This window comes from Octopus bimaculoides, chromosome 3 (assembly GCF_046866305.1).
Source record: "Octopus bimaculoides isolate indiv1 chromosome 3, ASM4686630v1, whole genome shotgun sequence".
Lineage (NCBI taxonomy): Eukaryota > Metazoa > Mollusca > Cephalopoda > Octopoda > Octopodidae > Octopus > Octopus bimaculoides.
The window spans coordinates 166604901-166630650 of record NC_142930.1 but is presented as its reverse complement, the minus strand read 5'-3'; the positions used below and the strand labels follow the sequence as shown (position 1 = coordinate 166630650).

The window sequence follows — 25750 nt, the reverse complement described above, 5'->3', positions numbered from 1 at the left end:
TAAAAGTGTATATATATATTTCCAGTTACTCAGTGTCAATGTGTGAATGAGTGTGTGTGTGTGTGAATACGTGCGTGTGTATGTATATGCATGTGTTTAAATATTGTATGTACGGAGCTGATATTAAAATTGTGAACGTCCACTGTTACCGTGTGTGTATGTATATAAAGGTGTGCTTGTATCTACGCATGTGTATAAATATGTGTACTGGTATGTATGTGTGTCTGAGAGCATGAATATAAAACTGCGCTTTGCACGTACGCCCGTATGTATAGATCCGTGTATCTGTGTGTCTATTTATCTGTGTGCATATAGCTATCATCGTACGCTTTCGTAAGTGTGTGTGTGCGTGTGTGTGTGTGTGTACGTCTGGCTATAAATATATACTTGTAAGTGCGTCTGTCAGTGTGTGTATGTGCGCAAATATAAATATACGCTTGTCTGTACGGCTGTGTATATATAAGTGCCCACACGTGTGTGTATGTGTGTCAATATAAATGTGTGCTTGTATGAACGTATGTATGTGTGTTAATATCCGTCTGTGTAAACGAGGCTGAACCATCTATTAGTACCACATGTGAAGCCAGTCCTCTCCACCGCCGCCGCTTGTGCTGGGCTGGAGTAAAAGAAGCACAACGGTTTGTCGTCGTCGTCATTCAGTAAGTTCGGCGGATTAGCTCTGTCACACACCGGCCCCCGACTAAGCAGTGAAAAAACACCTCCTTCCTTTTACATATTTACTAAGTACGACTTCACTATCAAACCACATCGTAGTCGATCTTACCAGTGCAATATTTATAATATTTATACACACACACACACACACACACACACAGAGGACGTTTGGCATTCGAACTGAACACACAAACTTTTTTTTTGCACCGCCTTCGAAGTTTGATGGGACAAACGGTGATAAACAAAAGGTGAAGAGAAAGTTTTTTTAATAAACTTTCTTTACCTCGGAAAAAAAGAGGAGATAAAAACAAAATAGGAAATGTCTTTAATATTAGGTATTTAAATAAAGAGACATATATTTACAGTTCACTCACGTGTCCACATTGGACGAGTGTAGAGACTGGTTTTGTCTTATCAGTGGTGGAGGAGTACAGCCATCGTTGTTATCATCGGAGTATTGTAGTTAATCTTCTTTTTTTTACCTTCAAACAAACAAAAGAAGAAAAGAACAGGAGACCGAAGAGGTTTTTGTTTTGTTTTTAAGTTTACCCTGTCCCCACCTTCGCCAGAGAAAAGAAACAAAAGAAAGACAGAAAGAAAGTAGTGAATGCCTTGGAGAAAGAAGGAGAGGTAGCAGAGGTGAGAGAAAGAGGGGGAGAAGAAACTTTTAATGAAGCAGAGAGAGAGAAAAAGAGAGAGACAGTAAGAGTGTGGCAGAAGGAAAACCGTGCGTGTGTGTTCTGTTCTCTCTGTGTGTGGAGAGAGAGAGTGTACTGTGAGCTATCAGCCGTGTGCTCTACTGCTTGTGTGTGTATATATATATATATATATATACATCTTTTATATGTGTGTGTATTTGTGTAATTGTATCTGTAAGTTTGTGTATGTGTGAGCCCGGTTGTGCCGTATGTCGTGAGCTGGGCTGCTCTGGATGCGCAAACAAGGCGGCGGACTGGCGTTTACCTGCCGTCAATATACACTCACCAAAATGGTTCTACTATGGTCGATAATTTACCTTTTCCTCGGAGTACATTCACAACAAGTTCAACGTTCGACGCAAACACAGGATACACATTTGGCGGTCGGCATGTAAGTCTTCTTTTCCTTGTTCATTTCGTTTATAAAAACTTTATTTTTTATTTAAATATCTGCATATGTACAGGGCTACGGTAAAAAAAAAAAAAAAACTTCCACCTTCACCATTCGTTGTAATACTTTGTATAACAAATACACTCTGTGCACGAGTCCAGACAATAATGGTAACTGAAAAAAAACCCAGTAAAATATCGGTTATGTGTGCATACCATTATCACCTGCCGAACCTTAATAGTACCATCACAATGGCTATGTAAAATCTGGAAGCTTTTTCTGCCGCATTACATATATATATATATATATATATGTATATACACATATTGTGTGTGTGTTTATACCTGACCATGTTTATTTTACAGGACCACTTCTGTATTTTCTATTACACACACACACACACACAAATGCTCGCTCCCTCCCCCCACCCTCTGCATAAGCTGATGTTTCGGCCAGTATTGGCCTAGACTTGACTTAATAGCACATACATGTGTGTTCGTGCTTGCTTGCATATATATGCACACTTCTAGACACACACACACACACACACACACATGCAATTAATATATTAATGACTGCATACATCTCAACACTCTCTTTCTCTCTACACACCCATTCATACATACATACATATATATATATTTATTTATATATTGTAGGCTGCGAGGTGGTCACAATGCTTGCTTTATATTATGTATTGTAGCGATAAACTATTACGCCGTCGTCGTCTTACGATTAATTTTGATAAACTTTGAATTTCTTGCCGGGAATCTTTATGTAAATGTCAACACTTGTTGATGGAACACAGAACCAGGAACTGTTGGAATTGTTTACATCAAACTTCCATAGAGCAGCAGCACCACCACACCATCTCACCACACACACACACACTCGAACATGTGTACATATTTATAAAACAGTAGCCACTGGGTCTTTGTTTCCTTTCTCCAACTTCGAGGGACATTTCTCTTGAGTATTTTTACGTGTAATGACATCGAGTAGATCAACACTTCGACTATGCACGTTTGGTGCTTATCTCTGTTCACTGAATTATTTTCACATTCCTTCATAGTTTTCGGAATGTATTGAAATTTTTTTTTCTTGCATATTCGTAATCTCCGATATCTAAAACGTAGGAACACGAAAATTTTTTTTTTTTTTAAATGCGTGTTTTAAGGAGAGGTGCAAAACTGCATTAGCCCCACATTTAGCAATATTCGTTCAGTTTATATATTATTGTTGCATGCGTGTATATATTTAAAGCTATGGTAAATGCTATGCGAGGGGATGTGGGAAGGAAATTGTGCTTATGTATTCGGTGAACTGGTTCGCTTTACATTCTCACAGCCGCAGATTCGATCACACGAACCGACATCACGTTGGTCAACTGCGCCAGTCCTACATAGCTTCGGGTGGAGCAAAACTCTTCTGAGTGGACATAGGTTGAGGGCAGTCTATGTAGTAGTTTGTCAAGGTGGACTGCTACCCGTATCAAAACACGTTAGCACGCCGGGCGAAATGCTTAGCGATATTTCGTCTGTCTATGTTCTGAGTTCAAATTCTGCCGAGGTCGAATTTGCCTTTCATCCTTTCGGAGTCGATAAATGGTAATTTTTCAGATTAACACCCACACGATCTTCACTAGGGTTAGGTTTTAGGGTAAGGGTTAGGGTTTTATGGTTAGTTTTAGGGTTAGCGTTTGGGTTAGGGTTACGGTTAGGGACGGAATTCCCTAACCCAAACCCTAAAACCCTAACCCTAACTCTAACCCTAAAACCCTGACCCTAACCGTAACCCTAACACCTTAGTGAAAATCGTGCGGGTATTAATCTGAAAATTTACCCGATAAATTAAGTACCGGTTGCGTACTGGGATCGATCTAATCGACGAGCCCTCTCCCCAAAGATTTCGGGTCGTGTACCTAGAGTAGAAAATAATTACCAGCCCCAGTCAAATGCCGACTTTACGGCAATATAGGATACCCTTCCACGAGCAGGGCAATACACTGGAGCCCCTACGTTCCCAACCACATCACACATACATTAGTATTTTGCCCCTAGTCCTTTGGGGTCTCGGCCCGTGCTCAGGTTATATGTCCAGGTCTTCAGACGGCACAACTCACCGTGTCAGGCTGATTCAGGCTGAGCTTTAAAAGTTGAAGCAATCATTAATCAAGGGTTTTCCGGGTGTGACCATCCACCCTTTATTTGTCATTTATTGGTCTGTATCTAGAATGCATTGTCTGATGTAGCCTTCATTATTATATATCATTAGAATATGCACGATTTGAGTGACCGGGTAGTGTGTCCTCGTTAGAAACACATTGCCTGCGGAATACTCAACCACTCACATTCATACAACACAATGTTGTATTCCATCCTAACTTGCAGTCTACCTGCAATTCCGTGCCCCGCTTAGAGAACCACAGGTATACATCATGTTGAAACCAGCACGACACAGCGTGTGACCAGACCCACTCACCCCTCCCTAACTTCTCGCTCTGTCAGACTGGTTCAAGTTTACCTCATAACTTCCAACCAGGGTCCATGCTACCCTTGGCGGGTGAGTCCATTGTTATTGAAGTTCATAAACATTAGATTGCTTATATTTCTTCTTCTCTCTTGCGCCTTTTAAAGCCTAGCCAGGCTCATGGGCCCGGTTTCCCGGTTTCAACGGCGTATGTGTTCCCCACCTGGACGGGACGCCAGTCCACCGCAGCGTGACTCATTTTTGCCAGCTGAGTGGACTGGAGCAACGTGAAATGAAGTGTTTTGCTCAAGAACATAACGTGTCGCCCGGTCCAGGAATTGAAACCACAATCTTATGATCATGGTGCTGACACCCTAACCACTAAGGCACGCTAACGGGTTACAGATTCTTTATTCGGTGGGGTTTGGGAATAGCTGTCCCTCCAAATCTCATGGGAAAAGAAAGGGATGGTTTTATTGTTTTGTTTTTAATTTACTTCTTTAGTTTTCCTGTTTCATTCAACAGAAATTACAAGTCTGAAAAAATACTTTTTCACAAAATTTTACTTTTCTTTTATTTTATTCTATTTCCTTCCACTTCCGTATTCTTTCCGTTCGCACGATGTATGGGACCTCGAAGGACAACTATTCCCGTCTAATTTTCTTTGAAATACTCAGTTACTTAGTGAAAGCGAAGTGGCCAAGTAGTTAGCGTGTTCTACTCGTGATCGCCAGATCGTGGGTTCAATTCCCAGGCCGAGCGGTACGTTGTATTCCTGAGCAAAACACTATTTCACCTTGTTCCAGTCCATTCAGCTGTAAATAAGCACCCCTGCTATGGACTGGCGTCCTATCCAGGGGGACTGTTATGATCTCGGTTACCTATACGCCACGGAAACAGGATAACAGGTCTGATGGCTCAGGGCTATAATTCGGTTGTATACAATGTTATGGATGGATGGCTATCGGAGACGGCGTCTTCCCAAGGAAGGCCGTCTCAAATAACTGACATGAAGTCACAAGCACGTCCCAGTTTCGCACTCACACACGTGTCCTCTCTCTGCTTTTTTTACCGCTACTACGTTGGGCGCTACTCGTCCGAAACTGCACGTTCTCTTATCTTCACCACTCACGCATTCGCCCGTTTCTATTCCCGTCACCCATATTGCGTTCACCACCACCCCACCATCCGACAGATACCTACTCACCACTACATCCAGTCCATCTTCCCCAGAACCTCCACCTAATGGAATTCCATCCCTACGTCCGTTTTCCAAAACGCACGGTGTTCCCATTGGTCTTTCCTAGTGATTACGATAAAGGCTACTTGTAAACTCCACACACTCTGTTTCAAGGAAGAGACATGTATTGATTGAACATATGCGATATTCTTTCCCAGCCTCATGGTTCCGGGTTCATCCCCACTGCATGGCAGCTTGGGCAAGTGCCTTCTTCTATAGCCTCGGGCCGACCAGAGCCTTGTGAATGAATTTGGTAGACGGAAACTGAAAGAAGTCTGTCATATATATATATATATATATATATATATATATATATATATATATATATATTGTGTATCTCCCACCGCTTGACAACCGGTGCCGGTGTGTTTACATTCCCGTAACTTAGTGGTTCGGCAAAATTGACCGTTAGACGATAGAATAAGTACCAGGCATTAACAAATTAGTAAGTAATGGGGTCGATTCAATCGACTGAAAATTCTTCAAGGCAGTGCCCCAGCATGGCCGCAGTCCAATGACTGAAAGAAGATAAGATATAATTAAATGTGCCATGAGTAATTTGGAAGATTATGTAAAATAACTGCTTGTACTACGATTCGAACCTATGTCGACAAATAGGTGATACATTAGAAGGATGAATAACAGGCATTGAAGTGTTCAAAGTGAATTATGGCCGACCCTGGATGGCTGCCTTCTCTTGTCAATTCTATCTGTGGTAGGAACTTCGGTGGAGGCGAAGAATACGTGCACCACCCGTTTTCGGCGTAACAAAAACCCTAACCCTAAACACCGGGTGTATGTATTCTTTTCTTTCGTCTGCACTTCCTCCCTCTATCACTGTCTCTCACTCTGTATTTACAAGAGGATTCACAGCGACTTCGAATATTCAATCTACTCTCATTCGTCGGACAGTCCGAAGAAGTATGCTGGAACTTCGAAGTTACTGTTACTCCCTCTTCTTGTTAAAGTTTAATAAATGTATTCTCAACAAAATGTATTGAGTTGTTCAGTTTAATATTAGAATATTTTTAATATAACTCCGCATAAAAATACAAACATAGGCGCAGGAGTGGTTGTGTGCTAAGAAGATTGCTTCCTAATCACATGGTTCCGGGTTCAGTCCCACTGCGTGGCACCTTGGGCGAGTGTCTTGTACTATAGCCTCGGGCCGACCAAAACCTTGTGAGTGGATTTGGTAGACAGAAACTGAAAGAAGCCCGTCATGTGTGTATATATATATATATATATGTATGTATGTGTGTGTGTGTGTGTGTTTGTTGTCTGTCTGTCCCCCACCATCACTTGATAACCAATGTTGGTGTATTTACGTCCCCGTCACTATCGCTTGACAACCGATGTTGGTGTGTTTACACTTCCGTAACTTAGCAGTTCGGCAAACGTAACCGATAGACTAAGTACAAGGCTTACAAAGGATTAGTTCTTTGATCGATTTATTCGACTAAAGGTGGTGCTCCAGCATGACCGCAGTCAAGTGACTGAAACAAGTAAGAGTAAGTCTATACGCACATAATACACGCATGCGCACACACACACACACATTGCAAACATTCCATACATAAATACCTTAGCAAATAGTTTTCGGTTGATGCATCTTTTGTGCATTTCTATACAATGCACGTTTTGTGCACGAGTATATAATGCACTTTTTGTGTCCGTTTTCAGAACTTGACTGTTGCTAAGTGAGGGGAAGGGGAAGAGAGAATGTCCTGGCGTGCTTCGATGTTGTTTAGGTGTCATTCAATTCCGGTGTCAGCTGCGGTCAAACAAATTTGTTATCAATTACACTCCTTCCGCGAACATCCTGTCACTTTCCCTGATACAACGCCCCGGGGCCACCTTATGTTCTTCTTTTTCTAAGATTTCAAGGAAATTTGCCTACTATTTCTAGCAGTCGCATTCACGCATTGAGTCCCTCTGCCCCCCTCTCTCTCTCCTTCTCTCTCTCTCTTTCTCTCTCTCTCTCTCTCCTTCTCTCTCTCTCTCCTTCTCTCTCTCTCTCCTTCTCTTCTCTCTCTCTCTCTCTCTCTCTCTCTCTCTCTCTCTCTCTCTCCCTCTCTCTCTCTCTCCTGTATCCTCGTTGGTTTTTTCACATTCTTCTTTACAGAAAGTTGTTATTGCTGATTTATGCGCACTTCGTTATTTTTAGGACACGCACAAATGCGCAAACACACACGCGCGCACTCACACACGCGCGCACTCACACACACTCGCTCTTTCTCCCGTGTATATATATATATATATATATATATATATATATATATATATAATAAATCTCTGAGCGAGATAAGGGTTAGCCACAGTTAGGTGCTTCACGATTATATATATATATATATATATATACACATATACATATACATACACACTAATCCATGTATGTTGTATACATATCTGTCCACCTCTCTTCTTTCTCTGCACACACACACACACACACACACACACACACCTGGCGGTCAAAAGACAGGCTCATTAGAACGTAGAATAGATTGCTTTACAATCGATCGTTCCGGTTCTCCTTTCTCTGAGTTCAAATCTCAACGCTGTCAACTTTGACTTTCATCTTTTCGAGGTCGATAAATAAAGTATCAGTCGTGGATCGTTTCTTTCTGTTTCTTTCCTTCTGGAAAAAAAATCGAATGTGTTCAGACCGGCAGAAAACACTGTTCTCCGCTAGGTTCAAAAAAGGCCCGATACTTGCAGCATGTCACGACGGCGTTCCTTATGGCTCCTGCAGGGGTTTAGGGGGCAATGGCGTGTGTGTGTGCTGTTACTCTCTTCTCGAATTCCTTGCATGTTTTGAAAATATGGAGCTGCTTCAGTTGTTTGTCTTAAGACTAATAAATAATGTCGCAGATAATTTATAGGCGCAAGAGTGGTTGTGTGGTACGAAGCTTGCTTACCAACCACATGGTTCCCGGTTCAGTCCCACTGCGTGGAACCTAGGGCAAGTGTCTTCTACTATAGCCTAGGGTCAACCAAAGACTTGTGAGTGGATTTGGTAGACGGAAACTGAAAGAAGCCCTTTGTGTATATATATATATATGTGTGTGTGTTTGTCCCCCCACCATCACTTGACAACCGATATTGGTGTGCTTACGTTCCCGTAACTTACCGGTTCGGCAAAACAGACCGATAGAATAAATACTAGGCTTAGAAAGAAGTCCTGGGGTCGATCTGTTCGATTAAACGCGGTGCTCCAGCATAGCCACAGCCAAAATGAAAGGGTGACAGGCAAAGTCGACCTCGGCGGAATTTGAACTCAGAACGCAAAATATCACCAAGCATTTTGTCCGACGCGCTAACCCGTTGTAATTACAAGAACAGAAATAGTGAGGAAACCGCGTGTCTGAGGATTAAGTGACTGCCTCGGGGCCATTCAGTCGAATGACTCTCATTTAGATAAAATCTAGGATGACGTTGTTGTGTGCAGTCGCAATAACAAGAGTAGCACCGCCCTGGATGTGTTACGAGCATGTTGAATCGTTTAATGTCGTCGTCGTCGTCTCACTGCGCCTCCGCCCGGAAGTATTGGAGCTGTTGCTTAACGCTTGTCAATGTGTCATTTCTATGTTTTTTAAACTAATTACACCTGAATATGAACATTTACTTGTCAAAACTTTCATGTCAAATCTAGGAGCGATGTCTGCTTTGTGAGCAGAAGCTGTGTGTTTGAGAGAAAGGACAGTTGGTTTTTGTTTGATCTGTCTTATGTATGCTTGCACATTGATGTGTGTGTGAATATTTATCTAGTTATCTAGACAGAGGTATACATGGGCATGCATATATATATATATATATATATATATATATATATATATATATATATATATATATAATATTTGGCAGAAGTAACAGTGACTCAAGGGTCAAGAGTTTCGTCCAGTAGCACTTGTCAAACCAGTTACAAATCAAGCAGTGATAAATTTATGCACCAGTGATAATGGTATTTTCCTGGATAGTTCTGGAACAAATTCTAAAAGCAATTGCAATGTCACGTGGATAATTCGTATTTGTCAAGTAGTTTGCCCATTATGCCGTTCAGTAAATAAATAAATCCGTAAATAAACAAACAAGAAAAATTTGTCCGTACTTGCACACACACATAGATATCAGTGCCGGTAAATATAAATACAGACGGATGGACGGATGGATGGATAAAGACAGTTATGGCTGGTCTATGGGTATTCCCTGGGTTTTACGTCCATAGAGCGCTTAGCTTTACATTTCTTCAGACCCTAACCTCGTTGGCCTATGGCATCTCTAGAGAGGCCACTAGCTAGAGGCTGTAAAGCTTAAGCGCTTTACAGCGTTTCTTCAGTCCCTAAACCTGTTTAGAGTCTAAACCACGGGCCCACAAACTTTTTAGAACATTGGCCCTACGTGGAATCCTTGACCCCTCATTGACCCCCAGACATATACAGTAAAATAAATAAGTAGAAGTGCATTTATCGAACCCTTGGCTAGTCACATCAACCCCCAGGGGTCGATATCGACCACTTTGAAGACGCCTGGTCTAAACCAATGGGTTTAGGATCTGAAGAAACGCTGTAAAACTAAGCGCTTTATGGACGTGAAACCCAGGGTAACCAATAGACCGACCATATCTTTCCTTATCTAATATTACTCTACTGTTCTATAACTTAGAGTGTGCGTCACTTTCGGATTTATGATCTACTGACGATATATAGTAGCGGGCTTCCCAGCCTTCGGCCCTCAAATGTATTCATAAGGCACATATTGGTATCTGTCGTAATGCCCATTTTTCTTACAATAAAAGCTGTTAAAAAGGTATTTCAATATTGCATAACATAATTTTTAACATTTATTTAGAATATCTAGATTGTGTTACCAATACTACCACCACAACCACTAATATCTATTAAGTTATACTACCACCACTTCCCTCTCTGTCTTATTTGCTTTTTCTCCCTAATCCCTTTTCTATCTGTCTCACGTATTTTTCTCTCTCAAGAGAAAAGAGTTAAAGGCAATGAGAGAGACACACATCTACAACCAGACTGAGAGAGAGATAGACAGAGAGAGGGACAGAGAATGCAGGGGTTCGGCGTCTCGTTTTTTTTCTTCGTAAACCCCTTTAAATTGTTTTGCAATATTTTCTGTTTCATGAACTTTTTCTGTAAAGAGAAAGGAGGAAGAGGTAATGAGAGAAAGACACATATACAATCAGAGAGAGAGAGAGAGAGAGAGGGACATATAGACGGAGAGAAAGCGGAGGTCCGGCAGCGACTTCAAAGGAATAAATGTAATGTATAAACTTAGAGAAAGTTGGCGGTGGATTGAGTGATAGGTGGAATATTTTTTCACTCTGTAAAAAGCATTACGGTGAAATGGACAGTACGTGGATCGCTAGCACCAACTCGACCCCCACCACCATTCCGTTTTCGGAAAATAAGTGCAGTTATCTGCGGAATAGTCAAATTAGTTTAAATGACAAGAAAAACCTGAAATATTATCTATTTTATTTAGTGTTTTCAGATGTCAATGTACAAACAAACAAATAAACTTTGCTTTTTATAAGGATAATAGAAATAGAAGATAGGTATATATAAGTACAGTGTATATTATATATATATATATGTATACTTCTCAAAGTTAGTATATATATATATATATATATATATATATATATATATATATATATATATATATGCACACACATACACACACACACACACATACACATACACACGTTAGTTCATGTATGATTATTAACACACAAACTATCTTGTTTGTTGTCTCTCTCTATCTCTTTTACTCCATCCATTCACATCTTTCTCGTGGTACTTCTCAGCTCCAGATACTTTTGGGAACCAGGATCTTTCACGATTCTAAATACTTCTCGATGCTTGCTACATTTTTGTAGCTCGGTATATTTCAGTTGGGCGGAATTTGAACTCAGAACGTTCTGAGTTCAAATTCCACCGAGGCCCACTTTGCCTTTCATCCTTTCGAGATCGATAAATTAAGTACCAGTGAAACACTGGGGTCGATGTAATCAACTAGTCCCAAATTTCATACCTTGTGCCTTCAGCAGAAAGGATTATTATATTTGTACATCAATCAAATCTATTTAATCCAAAAATGGAAATGTAATGTTTCTACGTTTGTCCATTTTGGCGATCAAGTTTTTCAGATGTTAAAAGTGTTTACATTTTAAGGGGTGCGCTTGCATCCCTTGCACCTCCTGTTCCCGAGCCTATGTCTTTTAGATTTACTTACAAGGCATTGGTCGGCCTAAATACATCACACGCACATACACTGTGTTGTTATGGCTGTACATGTCCCCCGTTTATGTTTCATACATTTCTTCTTTCGTATCTCTGTTTCTTTTCTACGCTGGTTCACATATGCTGTAGTGTGTGTGTGGGGGGGGGGTATAGATTCTAGCGCGTGTTCAGCTCTCGAGGCATACAGGTATGACTTTGTTCATGTGTGGTTGTCATACATTATACACCAGTGTAAGCAAGTCAATTATGTGCACCTATGCATACATATTTACACACACACGCGCACACACACACATACACACACACGCGCGTGTACAACGTTGGTCATGCGTATGTGTACCTGTGTAGATGTTGTACATGTGTGTGCGCGTGTCTGCTGTACACACACTGGCCATTGTTTGCAGTTTACCAGACACAATGAACAATGTTCATTGTATCATATCTCCAAATACCATTCGTAGTTTGGGAGAGCGGTGGTGATATAGGGATAGAAAGTGTGTGTGTGTGTGTAGCGAGAGAGAGAGATAGACAGACAGACAGAGAATACAGTGAATGGTAGAGCGGCAATCAGTGTGTTGCAGTAATTAGATGTCCTTATGTGGTTAGTTCCCTTGACGCCGATAATATTGGACTAATGATAGCTTAGCTGACCGAAACTTCGAAGTTACCGCCAATACTATTCTTGTTAAAGAATAATACATACACACTTCGATTCATATATACATATATAAATTGTAAAACATAGCTGTCACCACTACTATATGAGCCTCAATCAAGATTGCATAGTTTATGCATGAAAGTACAAGTTCAATCAGAATGGAGATTTAATATTCTATCATTTCATTATATTATCTTATATTATTATAAGATTGTAAATAAAACGTGAAAATCAGACAAAGTTGTAATTTCTTTGATATTATGTATATATATATATAATTAATTAATAATAGGATGAATTCTTTTATAAGAATTTATCAAGTAGCTAGCCCTTATATATATATATATATATATATATATATATATATATGCGTCTGCTTTGATGATTCTATAATGTAACATAAAAAACCTAAGGGTATATCTTAGCGAAGATATCGTCAAACGGGAACCTGGCTCAAATGATTACAAGAGAATAGACTATGCTAGAAGTTCCCAAGGTGCAAAGTGGTGGTGTTAAGCCGGCAAACGGATTAAATTTACAAACTAAGTAGATGATGGTGAGATTTGAACTCAGAGCTGTAACAAATACCGTAAGGCACCCACTCCGATTTTCTTCCAGCTCCGCCAACTCAACATCGTAGATTTAGTATCTTTTTATATATATTTTTTTTTTACATAAACTCCTTATGCAGAGTTTGACCCCCTCCTGTACCTACACCTTAGAACCCTCATGGCGTCTGATGCGGCTTTTTAAACCAATGTTTTGAAAAAGACAACCACATAAATTGCATATCCGATTTGGACCACTAAGAACTGCAGATAAGTTCTGATTTTTGTGGATCTTAAAATGTCTTTTGAGGCCTCCGTTAGATTTGCAAACCTTCTGGCAGACAACTTTTTTATACATACAGACATACAGACATACAAAGACATACATCCGTAAATAACCATTTACATGCATATGCTCACACATACTTATGTACAGCGTATTTAAATATAGTTATATATACGTGCATTTATATACACTTATATACGTATATATAAGTATCTAGTTAAACATACATTTGTTTGGGTACAAAGATATACAAATATATACAAACGTACACACATCATCACCATCGTCTTACAACCACTTATCATGGGTTAGACGAGTCATCATATTCCAGATCAGATATTTTAAGGATCACATCCCGCCCGTACCTTCCACATTTGGCTTGTTTTCTGAAGCCAGCTGACCTTCTTAATGCCAACCACTTTCCAGTGTCCACTCGGTACGAACACTCATGAGATTGCTTTGTTTTTCGAAGACTAAAGAACTCTCGCTTCTGAATGATGTGTTCTTTCACTCAAAATGATTGACAGAGGAGGTGGATAGAAAAAAGATCGATAGTAGATGAGGTGGGGGTGGTATGAAAAATATAGTGGCGAAAACAGAGTGATTGGGGGTGAAGACAGGGTAGAAAAGGGATGGACAGTGGTGCGGTAAGTGATGGCTGTCAATAACAAATGACTCGGAGGAGATGGAATGATGGAGGGGGAGGGAGTAGCGGGATGCGGCTAACTTTACTTACTCCGGCAGCTCAATAAAGTGAATAGTAGAGGTAATGAGCGAATAAAAGGGAGTGTTAAGGGGAGATAAGTGGTAGGGATGAGGGAATAGATAAAGAGAGGGTACCAGAGACGAAGCAGACTGCAGGGTATGGATTTTACAAGAACAGTAAGTAAAGGAACCAAATGTGTCTGCGTGTGCACTAAGGTATATGTGTGAGTATATATATATATATATATATATATACACACACACATACCTTCTAGTCTGCATCATTATCCCCATCTTTAACGCTTGTTTCACCATACTCTTACTCCAGTGTTGGGTGTTCTCCTGCACTGCATGTTGCCAATTAACGCGATCCTTAATTATCTCTTTCAGCAGAACAAAACACTTGGGGTTAGCCTTCACCATTTCTTCCCAAACTCCTTCAGTCTCCCCCCTCCACGGGTTCCATTCTTTTAGAGCTCTTGTCACATCTTTAAACAACTACGCTCCCCCACATGCAGCACCTGCCCATTCCAGCACAGATCCCTCCCTTATATACACCTGATTCTTTTAACATCTTGATTTTCTCTCAACTCATTACACATCCGGCGGGAAATGTTCGCTTCATTTCTTTCTTGTTTGCTAACCTCAAAATCCATTCTCAGTTACCATGCAGCATCACAATTCGTACACAAGCATCATACAATCTTCCTTTCTCTCTGAGAAGGAAAATCTTTATTACCAACAGAGGTAATAGATTTTTTAACTTTCTCCAACTCATTCTTACTTTGACTTCTATAGCCCCCCCACCACCACCACCACCACCACCACCACTGCTCCAAATTTGTTCACTTACTTAACCAGAAGCTGTGTCCATAGTTTGCAACAGATATAACGTATGCACACTTACGCATGCGCGCGTACACACATACATACATACATACATACATACATACACACACATACACACACACATACATACATGCATACATACATACATACAAGTTCAGGTTTATGCCTGTAATTATTGGGGCCCTGAGATATGCAACACACTGCCTAAATACCAATCTTGAGAAATTAGGCTTCTCAAAACCAGAAAGGAGAAAGCTAATTCGAAGACTACAGATCCAATCCGTCACTGGAACTGTAAAAATATGTAAAACTTTCCAGAAGTTTATCATTTAAATATGTATGAGCATGTCTAGATATGCAACTATATGCCTGAGAAGATATACATAAAATAAAACATACAAATATGCATACATACAAACATACGCACTAAATAACCTCTCTATATAAAGGCCCGTGACACTGACGAAACATTACCTTTAAGATAGCGCGTTAGCACTAGCATGTACTTAATGCGTGCGTGTGTGTATATATATATATATGTATATAAATTTATATATAACCGTATCTCTCTGTAAATATGCGCTTTATTATCTAGCATAATACTTATTCTGCTGTTTGAGCTATTATTTGTGATATTTTTTTCAGTATATAATCACTAGTTTTAAAAATTTCTACGGTTTTACTATGATTTTGTTAATCTATAAAGCCAATTTCTCTGTAGCCTCACTATCCACCTCCTCTCCCTACCCTTTTACACCTAATCTGGGTATTTGCATCTGTGAGTAAATAGGTGTGTGTGTGTGTGTGTGTGTGTGTGTGTGTGTGTGTGTGTGTGTGTGTGTGTGTGGACATGTGTGGTGAGAAGGTGAGAACTTTCAGAAGTGAATTTGTTTGCCGAATGATTAAGGAAAGTCGGGTGGAAGGCAGCTAGGTGTATAAGGTAGGCAAGTAGGAAAGTACATAAGCAGGTAGGTAGGTAGGTTTGGAAGGTAAGTAAATATGTTGATTGATTTGCAGACCGACTGATAGGTAGGTAGGTAACTAAATTGACATACTCCTGTCTGGCAGAATCTCGTAGATTGGTAGGTTTATGTAGGTAAGTGGGAGGGAAGATTTTTAGATAGATTGATAGATATCTCAAGAGGTAAACATACAAGACATAGATTTAGCTCGAGGCCAATCCTGAGTTAACATGAAGTTCAAGAGTTTAAAAAGAAAAAAAAAGAACTAAATTGACCGGAAGTGAAGAGTGACATCTCAGAATTTCATAAAGGGAACATTAAGAGAACAGGTGAAATCCCTGATTTTTTTATTAACGAAACTCCCTCGTTATGCTGCCTTCTCAGGTACCTAGTTGTACAGATCTTCTAATGATGTCAAGTAGTTTAGAAACAGCAGCTGAAGTACACCGCTCCCAAGTCCTCAATCCAACAATGAACATCACCACTGAGAAAGCAATTTGATGGCTTGCATATCGATGCATGACAGCCATCACAGCTACATGTGAGCAATGCAATAATCCTGCATGAGTACTGTGCGGAAAGAACTGACCGAAAGTGTTGGCAATGTTCCTTATTTCTTTATTGCCCACAAGAGGCTAAACATAGAGGGGACAAACAAGGACAGACAAAGGGATTAAGTCTATTACATCAACCCCAGTGTGTAACTGGTACTTAATTTACCGACCCCGAAAGGATGAATGGCAAAGTCGACCTCGGTGGAATTTGAACTCAGAACGAAACGGTAGACGAAATACCGCTAAGCATTTCGCCCGACGTGCTAACGTTTCTGCCAGCTTCCCCCGCCTTGTGTTGGTAATGTTCCTGTTGATCCATAATCTATAAATTGGTTAAAGGAAGTTATCAGATTTAATTGTCGTCACTTCCGGTCAGTTTACTTTCACCTTTTGAACCCCTAAACTGCATGTTCACCTAATCTTGACCTATCAAACTTATTATGGAAGAAGTTTCAAATATGACGATTTCTTCCCTAACAGAGAATACATATATGGTGCTTGTGTATATTAAAAGAAAAGAGAAAAGAGAAAAGAGTAACTGCAAAGAGGTTGGGGGTCTTCGTTTGGTTGAGATTGAACGTAAATCTGTCGAAAAATAAATCCATGAATGGACAGACAGACAGACAGACAGACAGAAAGGTAAGGGAAGAGACACAGACAAACTGTTCAGACTTCTATCAGACTGACCTGTCCTGGAATGAATGTGACTGAGAGACAGCCAGTGACATTTAAGGTATTTTAATTGTAACTGTGAGTAGTAAAGCACCAAAGCGTCTCTTTCTCTCTCTCTCTCTCTCTCTCTTTCTCTCTCTCTCTCTCTCTGTGCGTGTGTGTGTGTGTACGTGCGTGTGTATGTTTGTGTGTGTGTATGTACACACATACGCGTGCTTTTGTCTGTCTCATTGTATCGGCCAGATTATCGGATGTCGTTACGCACCGCTAGTCACAATGCGCTTCAACGCATTGTTGTAGCTTCCGTGTTATCAATTTAAAGCTGCGAGGACTGCAGCAATGTGCAATTGTTTTTGCTCAAAAACACAATGCACAGCCGATCTGGGAATCGAAACCACGATCCTGCGACTATGAATGCAACGTCCTACCCGCTTGACTACGTACCTTGACTATTACATACACACACACATACACACACACACACTAATTTAACTAAATAGGGATACACATCACAATATTCTTCCGTATTCTTCTCTGTGGTGAGGAATAGGAGTTTTCTAGCTGCTTCTAAAGCTTTTCTTTGAGCGAATCGAGTTAGGGGTGGGTGCTAAATTCGGGTTGTTCTTTTAGGGGGCGACGCTAAACGAGTACAAGGAAAGGGAAGGGGCAACTTAGAAGAAAGGGTTTATTTTTGAGATAAGAAATGTGTTCGTTTGGGAGGAGGGGGAGGGTTGTGTGTTGGTTTGGTTTTGTTTACTTTGATCTGGAAGGAAATTACAGAGCTCTTCACATTGAGGTAGAATACATTTGGCAGTATTCAGTCGGGAATCTGTGGGGGTGGGGGTGGGGGGTACGGTGATGGATGGGTAGAAGAGGTGAAGGAAGGGGATGCATTGATGTAACGGGTGGAGTTGGGTTGGTTTAACTGTACATCAGTAGGAGTTATTTATTGTAAAGGTGTTACAAGAGATGTGAAGGTGCGTAACTTTGTAATAACGGGTGCTCGACTTAGGATCACGAGGTCGTGTGTTCGATACCCGGCGGCGCGTTGTGTTCTTGAGTAAAACGCGTCATTTCACGTTGTGCCTGTAATTCAAAGGGCCAGCCTTGTCCCATTCTATTTTGCGTTGAAGGGTACGCGTGTCTGTGGAATAGTCCGCCACTTGCACGTTGATTCCATGAGCAGCTTGTTCCGTTGATCGGATCAATTGGAACACTTATAGTTGCAACCGACGGAGTACCAGTCAAACGAGTCAGTAAACTTGGGGTCTTTGATAATCCGATGGAACTATGAGAGTCAGAGAATAAATATGATAGTCATCGTTACCATCGTCGTTTAACGTCCACTTTCCATGCTGACATGGGTTAGACGGTCTGACTGAGGACTGGAAAGCCAGGAGGCTGCACCAGGCTCCAATCTGTTCTGGCGATGTTTCTTCAGCTGGATGCCCTTCCTAACTCCGAGAGTGTAGTGGGTACTTTTTACATGTCACAGGCACGGGGCTAGTCAGGCGGCACTGGTATCGGCCACGGCAACGTTTTCACTTGTGCGCTAATTTTGTAACGTTGGCTGAGTTGGTGAGTAGAGGTAAAAATAGATGAGGAATTCGTGAGAATCGATCCAGCAGACGAGAGTCTCTTGTAGAATTCTCTCACATGATTTATTGCTGTTGTTTAACCTCGGGTCAGCCCTGATCAAACAGACCTTTGATCAAAGACATTACCACAATGACCATCGCTTTGACCATGACAGTCCATAAAAGAACTAATTAAGAATTTGTCCTTCCTTTATTAAACTGTCATGATATGATTTCATAAAGATATTTGGCTGCTATTTCATGTAAACTGAGCGAACGGCGACAGACTCTTCCCATTTGATTGTTTTAATAGTTGTTGTCATGCTTGTTGTTGTTACTGGTGGTGGTGCATTCAGACTGATGAGACTTACAATTAATGAATATAGAGAAAACGTAAGCAAAGAGAGAGGCGGGGAGAATTCCAGGGGGATGCAGTTCTGAGGAGAAAAGATTCGCGAAAGTCTTTAGTAAGAGATAGAGTAGTGGAGAAGAATTATGTATATAAATTGGTTTAGAGATTTAGATCACTGCCTCAGGTGAGTAATAGTAGTAATAGAAGCAGCAGCAGTAGTAGTAGTAGTGGTAGTAGTAGTAGTAATGATGGCGGTGGTGGTGGTGGAAGTGACAGAGGAGACAACACGTACGAGAGTCTGTTTGTTCGGTTACATGTTAGCCTTGCTCCACCAGGCACACATGATGGAAGGCATTTCAACTCTAACGTACCCACTTTTTTAAGACAGCAGTATGTGATTTAAGAGAGAATTGATTGTTGTTCTTAGTAAGTCGAATGACCATGTTAGGGGCACCCTCGTAGTCTTGTAATATAAGAGTTGTGGTGTATTGTTGACCGAGTCTTTGACCACAAACAATATCGTTTCTTATCGATGTTTTTATGTAACTGAGGTTCAAGACCCGTTTCAAATGTGTCAAATTTGAACTGTATAGGGTGGAGTGTGTGTGTGTGTGGGGGGGGGGGGGGGGGGGGGGGGTAAGTATTTTCTGATCCAAAAGAAGAAACCTTTAAAGTGCCACCTGTGTTATAGATGTGGAATTGCTCTGAAAACTCAGTAGACGTTGGTATGGTGTAGCTGTGTGGTAAGAAGGTTGCTTCTGAACCACATAGTTCCGGGTTCAGCCCCACCGCGTGACACCTTGGGCAACTGTCTACAGCTGATAGCCTCGGGCTAACCAAAACCTTGCGAGTGGATTTGGAAGCCCATCGTATGTATGTGTGTGTGTGTGTATTGTGTCTGCGTTTACACCCCACCACCACCACCGCTTCACAACCGGTATTGGTGTGTTTACGTCCCAGTAAGTTAGCGGTCCGGCAAAAGAGACCGGTAGAATAAGTACGAGGCTTTAGAAATTAAGCTCTGGAGTCGATTCTTTCGCCTAAAATTCAAGACGGTGCCCCAGCTTGGCCGCAGTCAAATGACTGAAACAAGTAAACGATGGCGCAGTTAAGCTTTTGAAGGGATTTACCCTGTTCTTGTGTTGTTCTTCTGTAGACCCGTTTGTGTCATGTAACAAAGTATTCTGTCTGGTGCGTATGTGGTGACTTGAGCCCAGCTCAGTCCTAACTGGGTTGATACATCACTAAAGGTTATTTACATTTGACAGATATTTGTCCTCATCTTGTTTGTTGTGAACACAACGTTTCGGCTGATATACCCTCCATCCTTCATCAGGTGTCTTGGGGAAATTTCGAACCTGGGTTCTCATTTCTAAGGTATTTTTCGATATTATTATTATTATTATTATTGTTCACTGCTTGGAATCGAACTCGGAATCTTAGGGTTAGTAGCCCGCGCTCTTAACCACTACGCCATATTCCCGTCAAATGTAAATAACGTAAATAATGTCCATAATTCCTCATCTCTTAAATATAGAACTGTATCACTAAAGGTGTTTCCGCCCCTATCATCACAGACTTAGTGGTCGAAAGCGACCCTTTGTTTTTTTAAAGACTTCAGAGTGTAATCTGTGGGAGAGGAATTTTGCTGCTATTTCTAGAAGAGTGAGCGACCGCTTAGTGGCTCTGTCATATGGTCGTCAGAATTGTCGATAGATGACGCAAGTGTGCAACCAGTTAAGGGGGGGCGTGAAGTGTGGTATTTGCATAAGTGTTTTGTGGTTTGTGGTTAAGTGGCAACAACATATATGAAGCGATTGTGAGATGAAGTGAAGAAGTGTGAACCGGACGTGAGCAAACTGTGTGTGAGGACCAGAATGGAGATCAGAGGAGGACTTGAGCGACAGCCGGTTGTAAGAGTTCGCGCTCGATGGGAGAGACTGAAAGAGAAATTGACTACGAGAACGAAGTTCTCTTTATTAACCCGAATGCTGGTGGTGGTGGTGGTGGTGAGGTTGAAGACGGTGGTGGTGGTGGTGAGGTTGGAGACGGGGGTAGCGGTGGTGAGGTTGGAGAGGGTGGTGGCGGTGGCGAGGTTGGAGACGATGGTGGCGGCGGTTGGTGGTGGTGGTGGTGGTGGTGAGGCTGGAGTCGGTGGTGGCGGTGGTGAGATTGGAGACAGTTGTGGCGGCGGTGTTGATCGTGATTTCTGTTTTCATGTTTGTGCCACCAAAGCGCATTCATTCATGCAAAAACAAACAAAAAAATGCATGCAAAAGTGTTACAAAAATATGTAGGGATAAACAAAAACATTGATAAACAAACACGATGGGGGTGGGGGTGGGGGAACAAGGTAAAGACGTTACACAACACGATCGTAATAATAATAATAATAATGAAAAGATAGCAAAGAAAAAAAATGAATCGGAAAACGTCGGATTTTTATGTACATGTACTGAGTAAAGTGGGTCACATGTTTGCCAGTGACAAAGAGAAAAATAAAAGTTTGGATTCCAAAAGGAAAAAAAAGAATCTGCTGATTTGTTGCCTACAAAGAAATAGTTTGATCAGAAGACCAAGATAATATGGTGCCACTGTGTAATAGACTTCAGTTGGTGGAAAAGTCACTGGACAACTTTTTATAATAACAGTCAGTGTTATTATTAGTAACATAGGCGCAGGAGTGGCTGTGTGGGAAGTAGCTTGCTTACTAACCACATGGTTCCGGGTTCAGTCCCACTGCGTGGCACCTTGGGCAAGTGTCTTCTGCTATAGCCTCGGGCCGACCAAAGCCTTGTGAATGGATTTGGTAGACGGAAACTGAAAGAAGCCCGTCGTATATATATGTATGTATGTATATATTTGTATGTGTGTGTGTTTGTGTGTCTGTGCTTGTCCCCACAACATTACTTGACAACCGATGCTGATGTGTTTACGTCCCCGTAACTTAGCGGTTCGGCAAAAGAGACCGATAGAATAGGTACTAGGCTCATAAAGAATAAGTCCTGGGGTCGATTTGCTCGACTAAAGGCGGTGCTCCAGCATGGCCACAGTCAAATGACTGAAACCAGTAAAAGAATAAAAGAACATTATTATTATTATTATTCATTTAGTGGGGGTGGTCCATTCTGGCACGCGTTGGACGTTTCGAAAGGACCTGGCCAGCTGAAGAGCTGCCCCCGTCTCCGTGTCTGTGTTGACATGGTTTCTACGGCTGGATGCCCTTCCTAATGTCAACCACGGGTACTTTTTACGTAGCACCAACACCCACGAGCCTGCAAGCTTAGGAATACTCAGCCAGAGACGGATGCAAGGGGCATGCCTGTATGCAAGGACAATCGCGCTTTTACTTAGCTTGACGTGACTTTTCAAGCACAGCAAACTGCCAGGAGTCTGAGTCCCCTGTCATCCCCTCTTTCAGTTCCAATGTATGTAGATCCTTTCTCACCACTTCGTCTCACATCTTCTTGGGCCAACCCCAAGTGCTCCACTTTTATTGCAGCCCCTATTTGTTCCACGTACTTCTCGAGATTTTTGCTCACTGTTCTATTATTATTATCATTATTATTATTATTGACTTTTTAAAGTTCTGCTTGAAAGTGAAAAGATTGAGAAGGAAATGCTCTCTCTTCCAGCGGGTTTGCAAAATGGTGGGGGCTGTGGCAAAAAATGGGTGAGGGTGACTAGAACCACTGTAAGCACTCTAAGCTTGTAGATATTAGAACAACGGCTGGGTGAGGTCTCCTTCCCTTTGGTGGTCAGGCTGATTCTGGACCTGTGGGGTTCCTTCATTGGCCCTAATTAGGGGATCTCCTGTCGCAGCAGAATTCCATCATGTATCCACATACTTTGTTCTTTTTTTCTTTCTTTTATCTTTTACTTGTTTCAATCATTAGACTACTGCCATGCTGGGGCACCGCCTTCAACAATTTTAGTCGAATGAATTCATTCCAGTACTTATCTTTTAAGCCTGGTCCTTATTCTATCGGTCTCTTTTACCAAACCGCTAAATCACAGGGACACAAACACCAAAACCGGTTAAGCAAGAGTGACACACTCTCACACACATGTACATCGTTGCTATTATGTAAAAGTGTCGTAAGTCCAAAACGTTGCTTTTTCAGAAAACGAAAAAATAGTTTCGTCATTCCATAGCAAGACTGTTGTACTTTGACAATTTTTGATATTTTTGCATCTGAAGCAGTTGGACATATGATAGTTTGACCAAAAGAACCGGCTATTGCAAGCTAGAATAAATATTGAAAACAACGCATTTGGCCAATTTTGGACATACGACAGTTTACATAATAGCAACGATATATATATAATGAGCTTCTATCAATTTCCGTTTCCCCAAATCCATTCGCAAGACTTTAGTCGACCCGAGTCTATAGTAGAAAGGCACTTGCTCAAGGTGCCACGGAATGGGACTGAACTCGGAATCGTGTAGCTGGGAAGCAATCTTCTTACCACACAGCCATACCTCCGTCAATATTATGTATATTTGTCATTTCACGTTTCTTTCTCTTCATCTTTTGTGTAAACCCCCACGCACGCACACACACACACACAAATTGTAAACTGTTCTTGTAATGCCTCGCTCTTTGTTGCCCCTGTGGCAAATAAGATATATCATTATCATCATCATTTATTATTATTATTATTTTCGCTGACGCTGCAAACGAAATAGTTTACTTGTCAACAAAAGGAATACAATATTGGTCAGCATAAAAAGGGTAAATTAGGCGTGGCAAGCGTCGAACGTCTGAACGCAGTAATAAATAGCGCACAAGTCTTCCTTTAACAGACTTAAAACCGGCTCTTTTATAAACATCACATAACTCGGGTGAAACGTTCTGTTTTATAGTGTAACGTTGACAAGCATATTGTGTGTGTTTGTGTGTGTGTGTGTGTCACCAGGCTGTCTTTATGACAGTGTGAACTATACTACAGTCTAGACATAATTACACAAACTTTATAGACCTACTTAGCACCAATGATGTAACCAGAAAAACACCTGTGTGAGTATGTATGTATGTGTGTGGGTGTTAAAAGAGAGGGGCAGGTTGATAAAGACAGAGATACCCCATCTTTTCCCGCAGTCCCCATGCACCCAAGCCTACATTATTATCCAACGGGTCTTTCTAAGAAGCTACGGTTGATTTAAGGGAGATTTAGCTCCTTTCTCTGGATCAACAGTTCTCAACCGCAGTTCCCAGGGCCGCATGCGGCCCTCAAACACCCTTCCAGCAGAAGGATGCTTATATAATAAAATTTTCTTTGACTTGTTTTACGTTTTGTGGAGCGGCCCCAATCCACCAAAAAACCCATGTTTTGGATCTGTCTCGGATATTAAAAAGGTTGACCACCAATGCTCAAGAGACTTCCTCGTAAGCGTCGTGGCGGCGGTGGCAATATTTGCTGTAAAACACCAGAACTATGTAGGAGTAGTTAAAGTCCAGAAGCAGACCTACAACAAACGTACTCCTTAATGCTACCAGTTCTATTGGGCGAATCAATCAGAGTATCTCTACGTGCTCACTCTATCTGCACGAAATAACAATCAAATTCCGTCAGAATATATACTCAGTCATCTTTACAAAGAAGGCTACACTGAAGTGTGTTATTGTTGGTATTAAGACGAGACGGCCAAGGCTGGAATGGCTTTCCCTATATGTCAGCTCGGTCCTCAACTACACAGCAACGGACATGTTAGAAAATTACACACACACACACACTAATGCATACATACATATAAACGCACACACGTGTGTGTATCAGGCCATCCTGCAATATGTGAAATTGCTAACATTCTCTTCTTTTTTATCTCTTCACAACTGCCGATATTACTCACAAATCAATCCTCATTGGATGGAGGCAGATAATCAGCAAGGCGTGGGCAAGGGAATGGTGTGGTGTGGGATTTGGTACAATTGGACCATTTTATTTTGAGGGCTCTGTGACAGGTGATTCGTATCTGGAAATGCTCGGCAACAAGATGATGCCTCACGTGCATTAACTTGAAAGGAGAAATCCTGTCTGGTTTCAGCAGGACAGGGTTCCGCTCCATTATACATTACAGGTTTGTGATCTTCTGAATGAACATTTTCCATGGAGATGGCTCAGGCGTCCACGGTCACCAGATTTAATTTCCATCGACTTTTTCTTCTGGGGCTACATTTAAGGCATTCATGACCAAGGACATCTTCTTCAAAGAATTGTTGAAGCGTACGAACAAATCAAGGGCAATGAAGAGCTATTTGAGAGGGTTCAGGGCAGTTTCAAATTCCGTATGAACACTTGTTTAGAGCGACATGGCCACCACTTTGAACATTTGCAATGGATTACCTACTTCATTTCTAATAAAGCATACTTGATATCTTGATATACTTGTGGCCACCCTATATATATATATATATATATATATATACACACACACACACACACACACACACACACACACACACACACACACACACACACACACACACACACACACACACGTATATATCATTTCCCACGCACTTACAGAAAATATGTATTTGAGAAAACGAAAAGATTTTTTTGTCCAGTTCGACAAAAAAGTTGTCTTTCTTTCTCCACACAAAGAACCGTGGTTCATTTGAAGTGCTGCTGATTGAAAATGAGTAATATAATCACTCAATCATTTATAGCTGCTTCTTGTAGTAGAATGCTTTCCGTATGTTGTATTTTCCATTCGCCTAGTTATTTGTGTGAGGGCGTGTGGCCGAGTGGTTTGAGTGTTCGGCTCACATTCACACGGTCGTGGGATCGATTCCTAAAAAAGTCAAGTCATTTCATTTCACATCGTTCCAATTTACATATAT

General features: G+C 41.2%; 1 protein-coding gene across 4 annotated transcripts in view; it reads left to right on the top strand.

Moving 5' to 3' along the window:
• The first annotated feature begins 595 nt into the window (after positions 1-595).
• Positions 596-25750, top strand: part of LOC106867633 (uncharacterized) — a 274630-nt gene continuing 249475 nt past the window's right edge. The window contains exon 1 of one of the 4 annotated variants that reach the window (XM_089349994.1): positions 596-1764. In XM_089349994.1, coding sequence (XP_089206120.1) covers positions 1607-1764 — 158 coding nt within the window. In that variant the 5' untranslated portion in view covers positions 596-1606. The remainder of the gene's footprint in view (positions 1765-25750) is intronic. The other 3 variants (XM_089349993.1, XM_089349991.1, XM_089349992.1) reach the window with 3 other exon arrangements.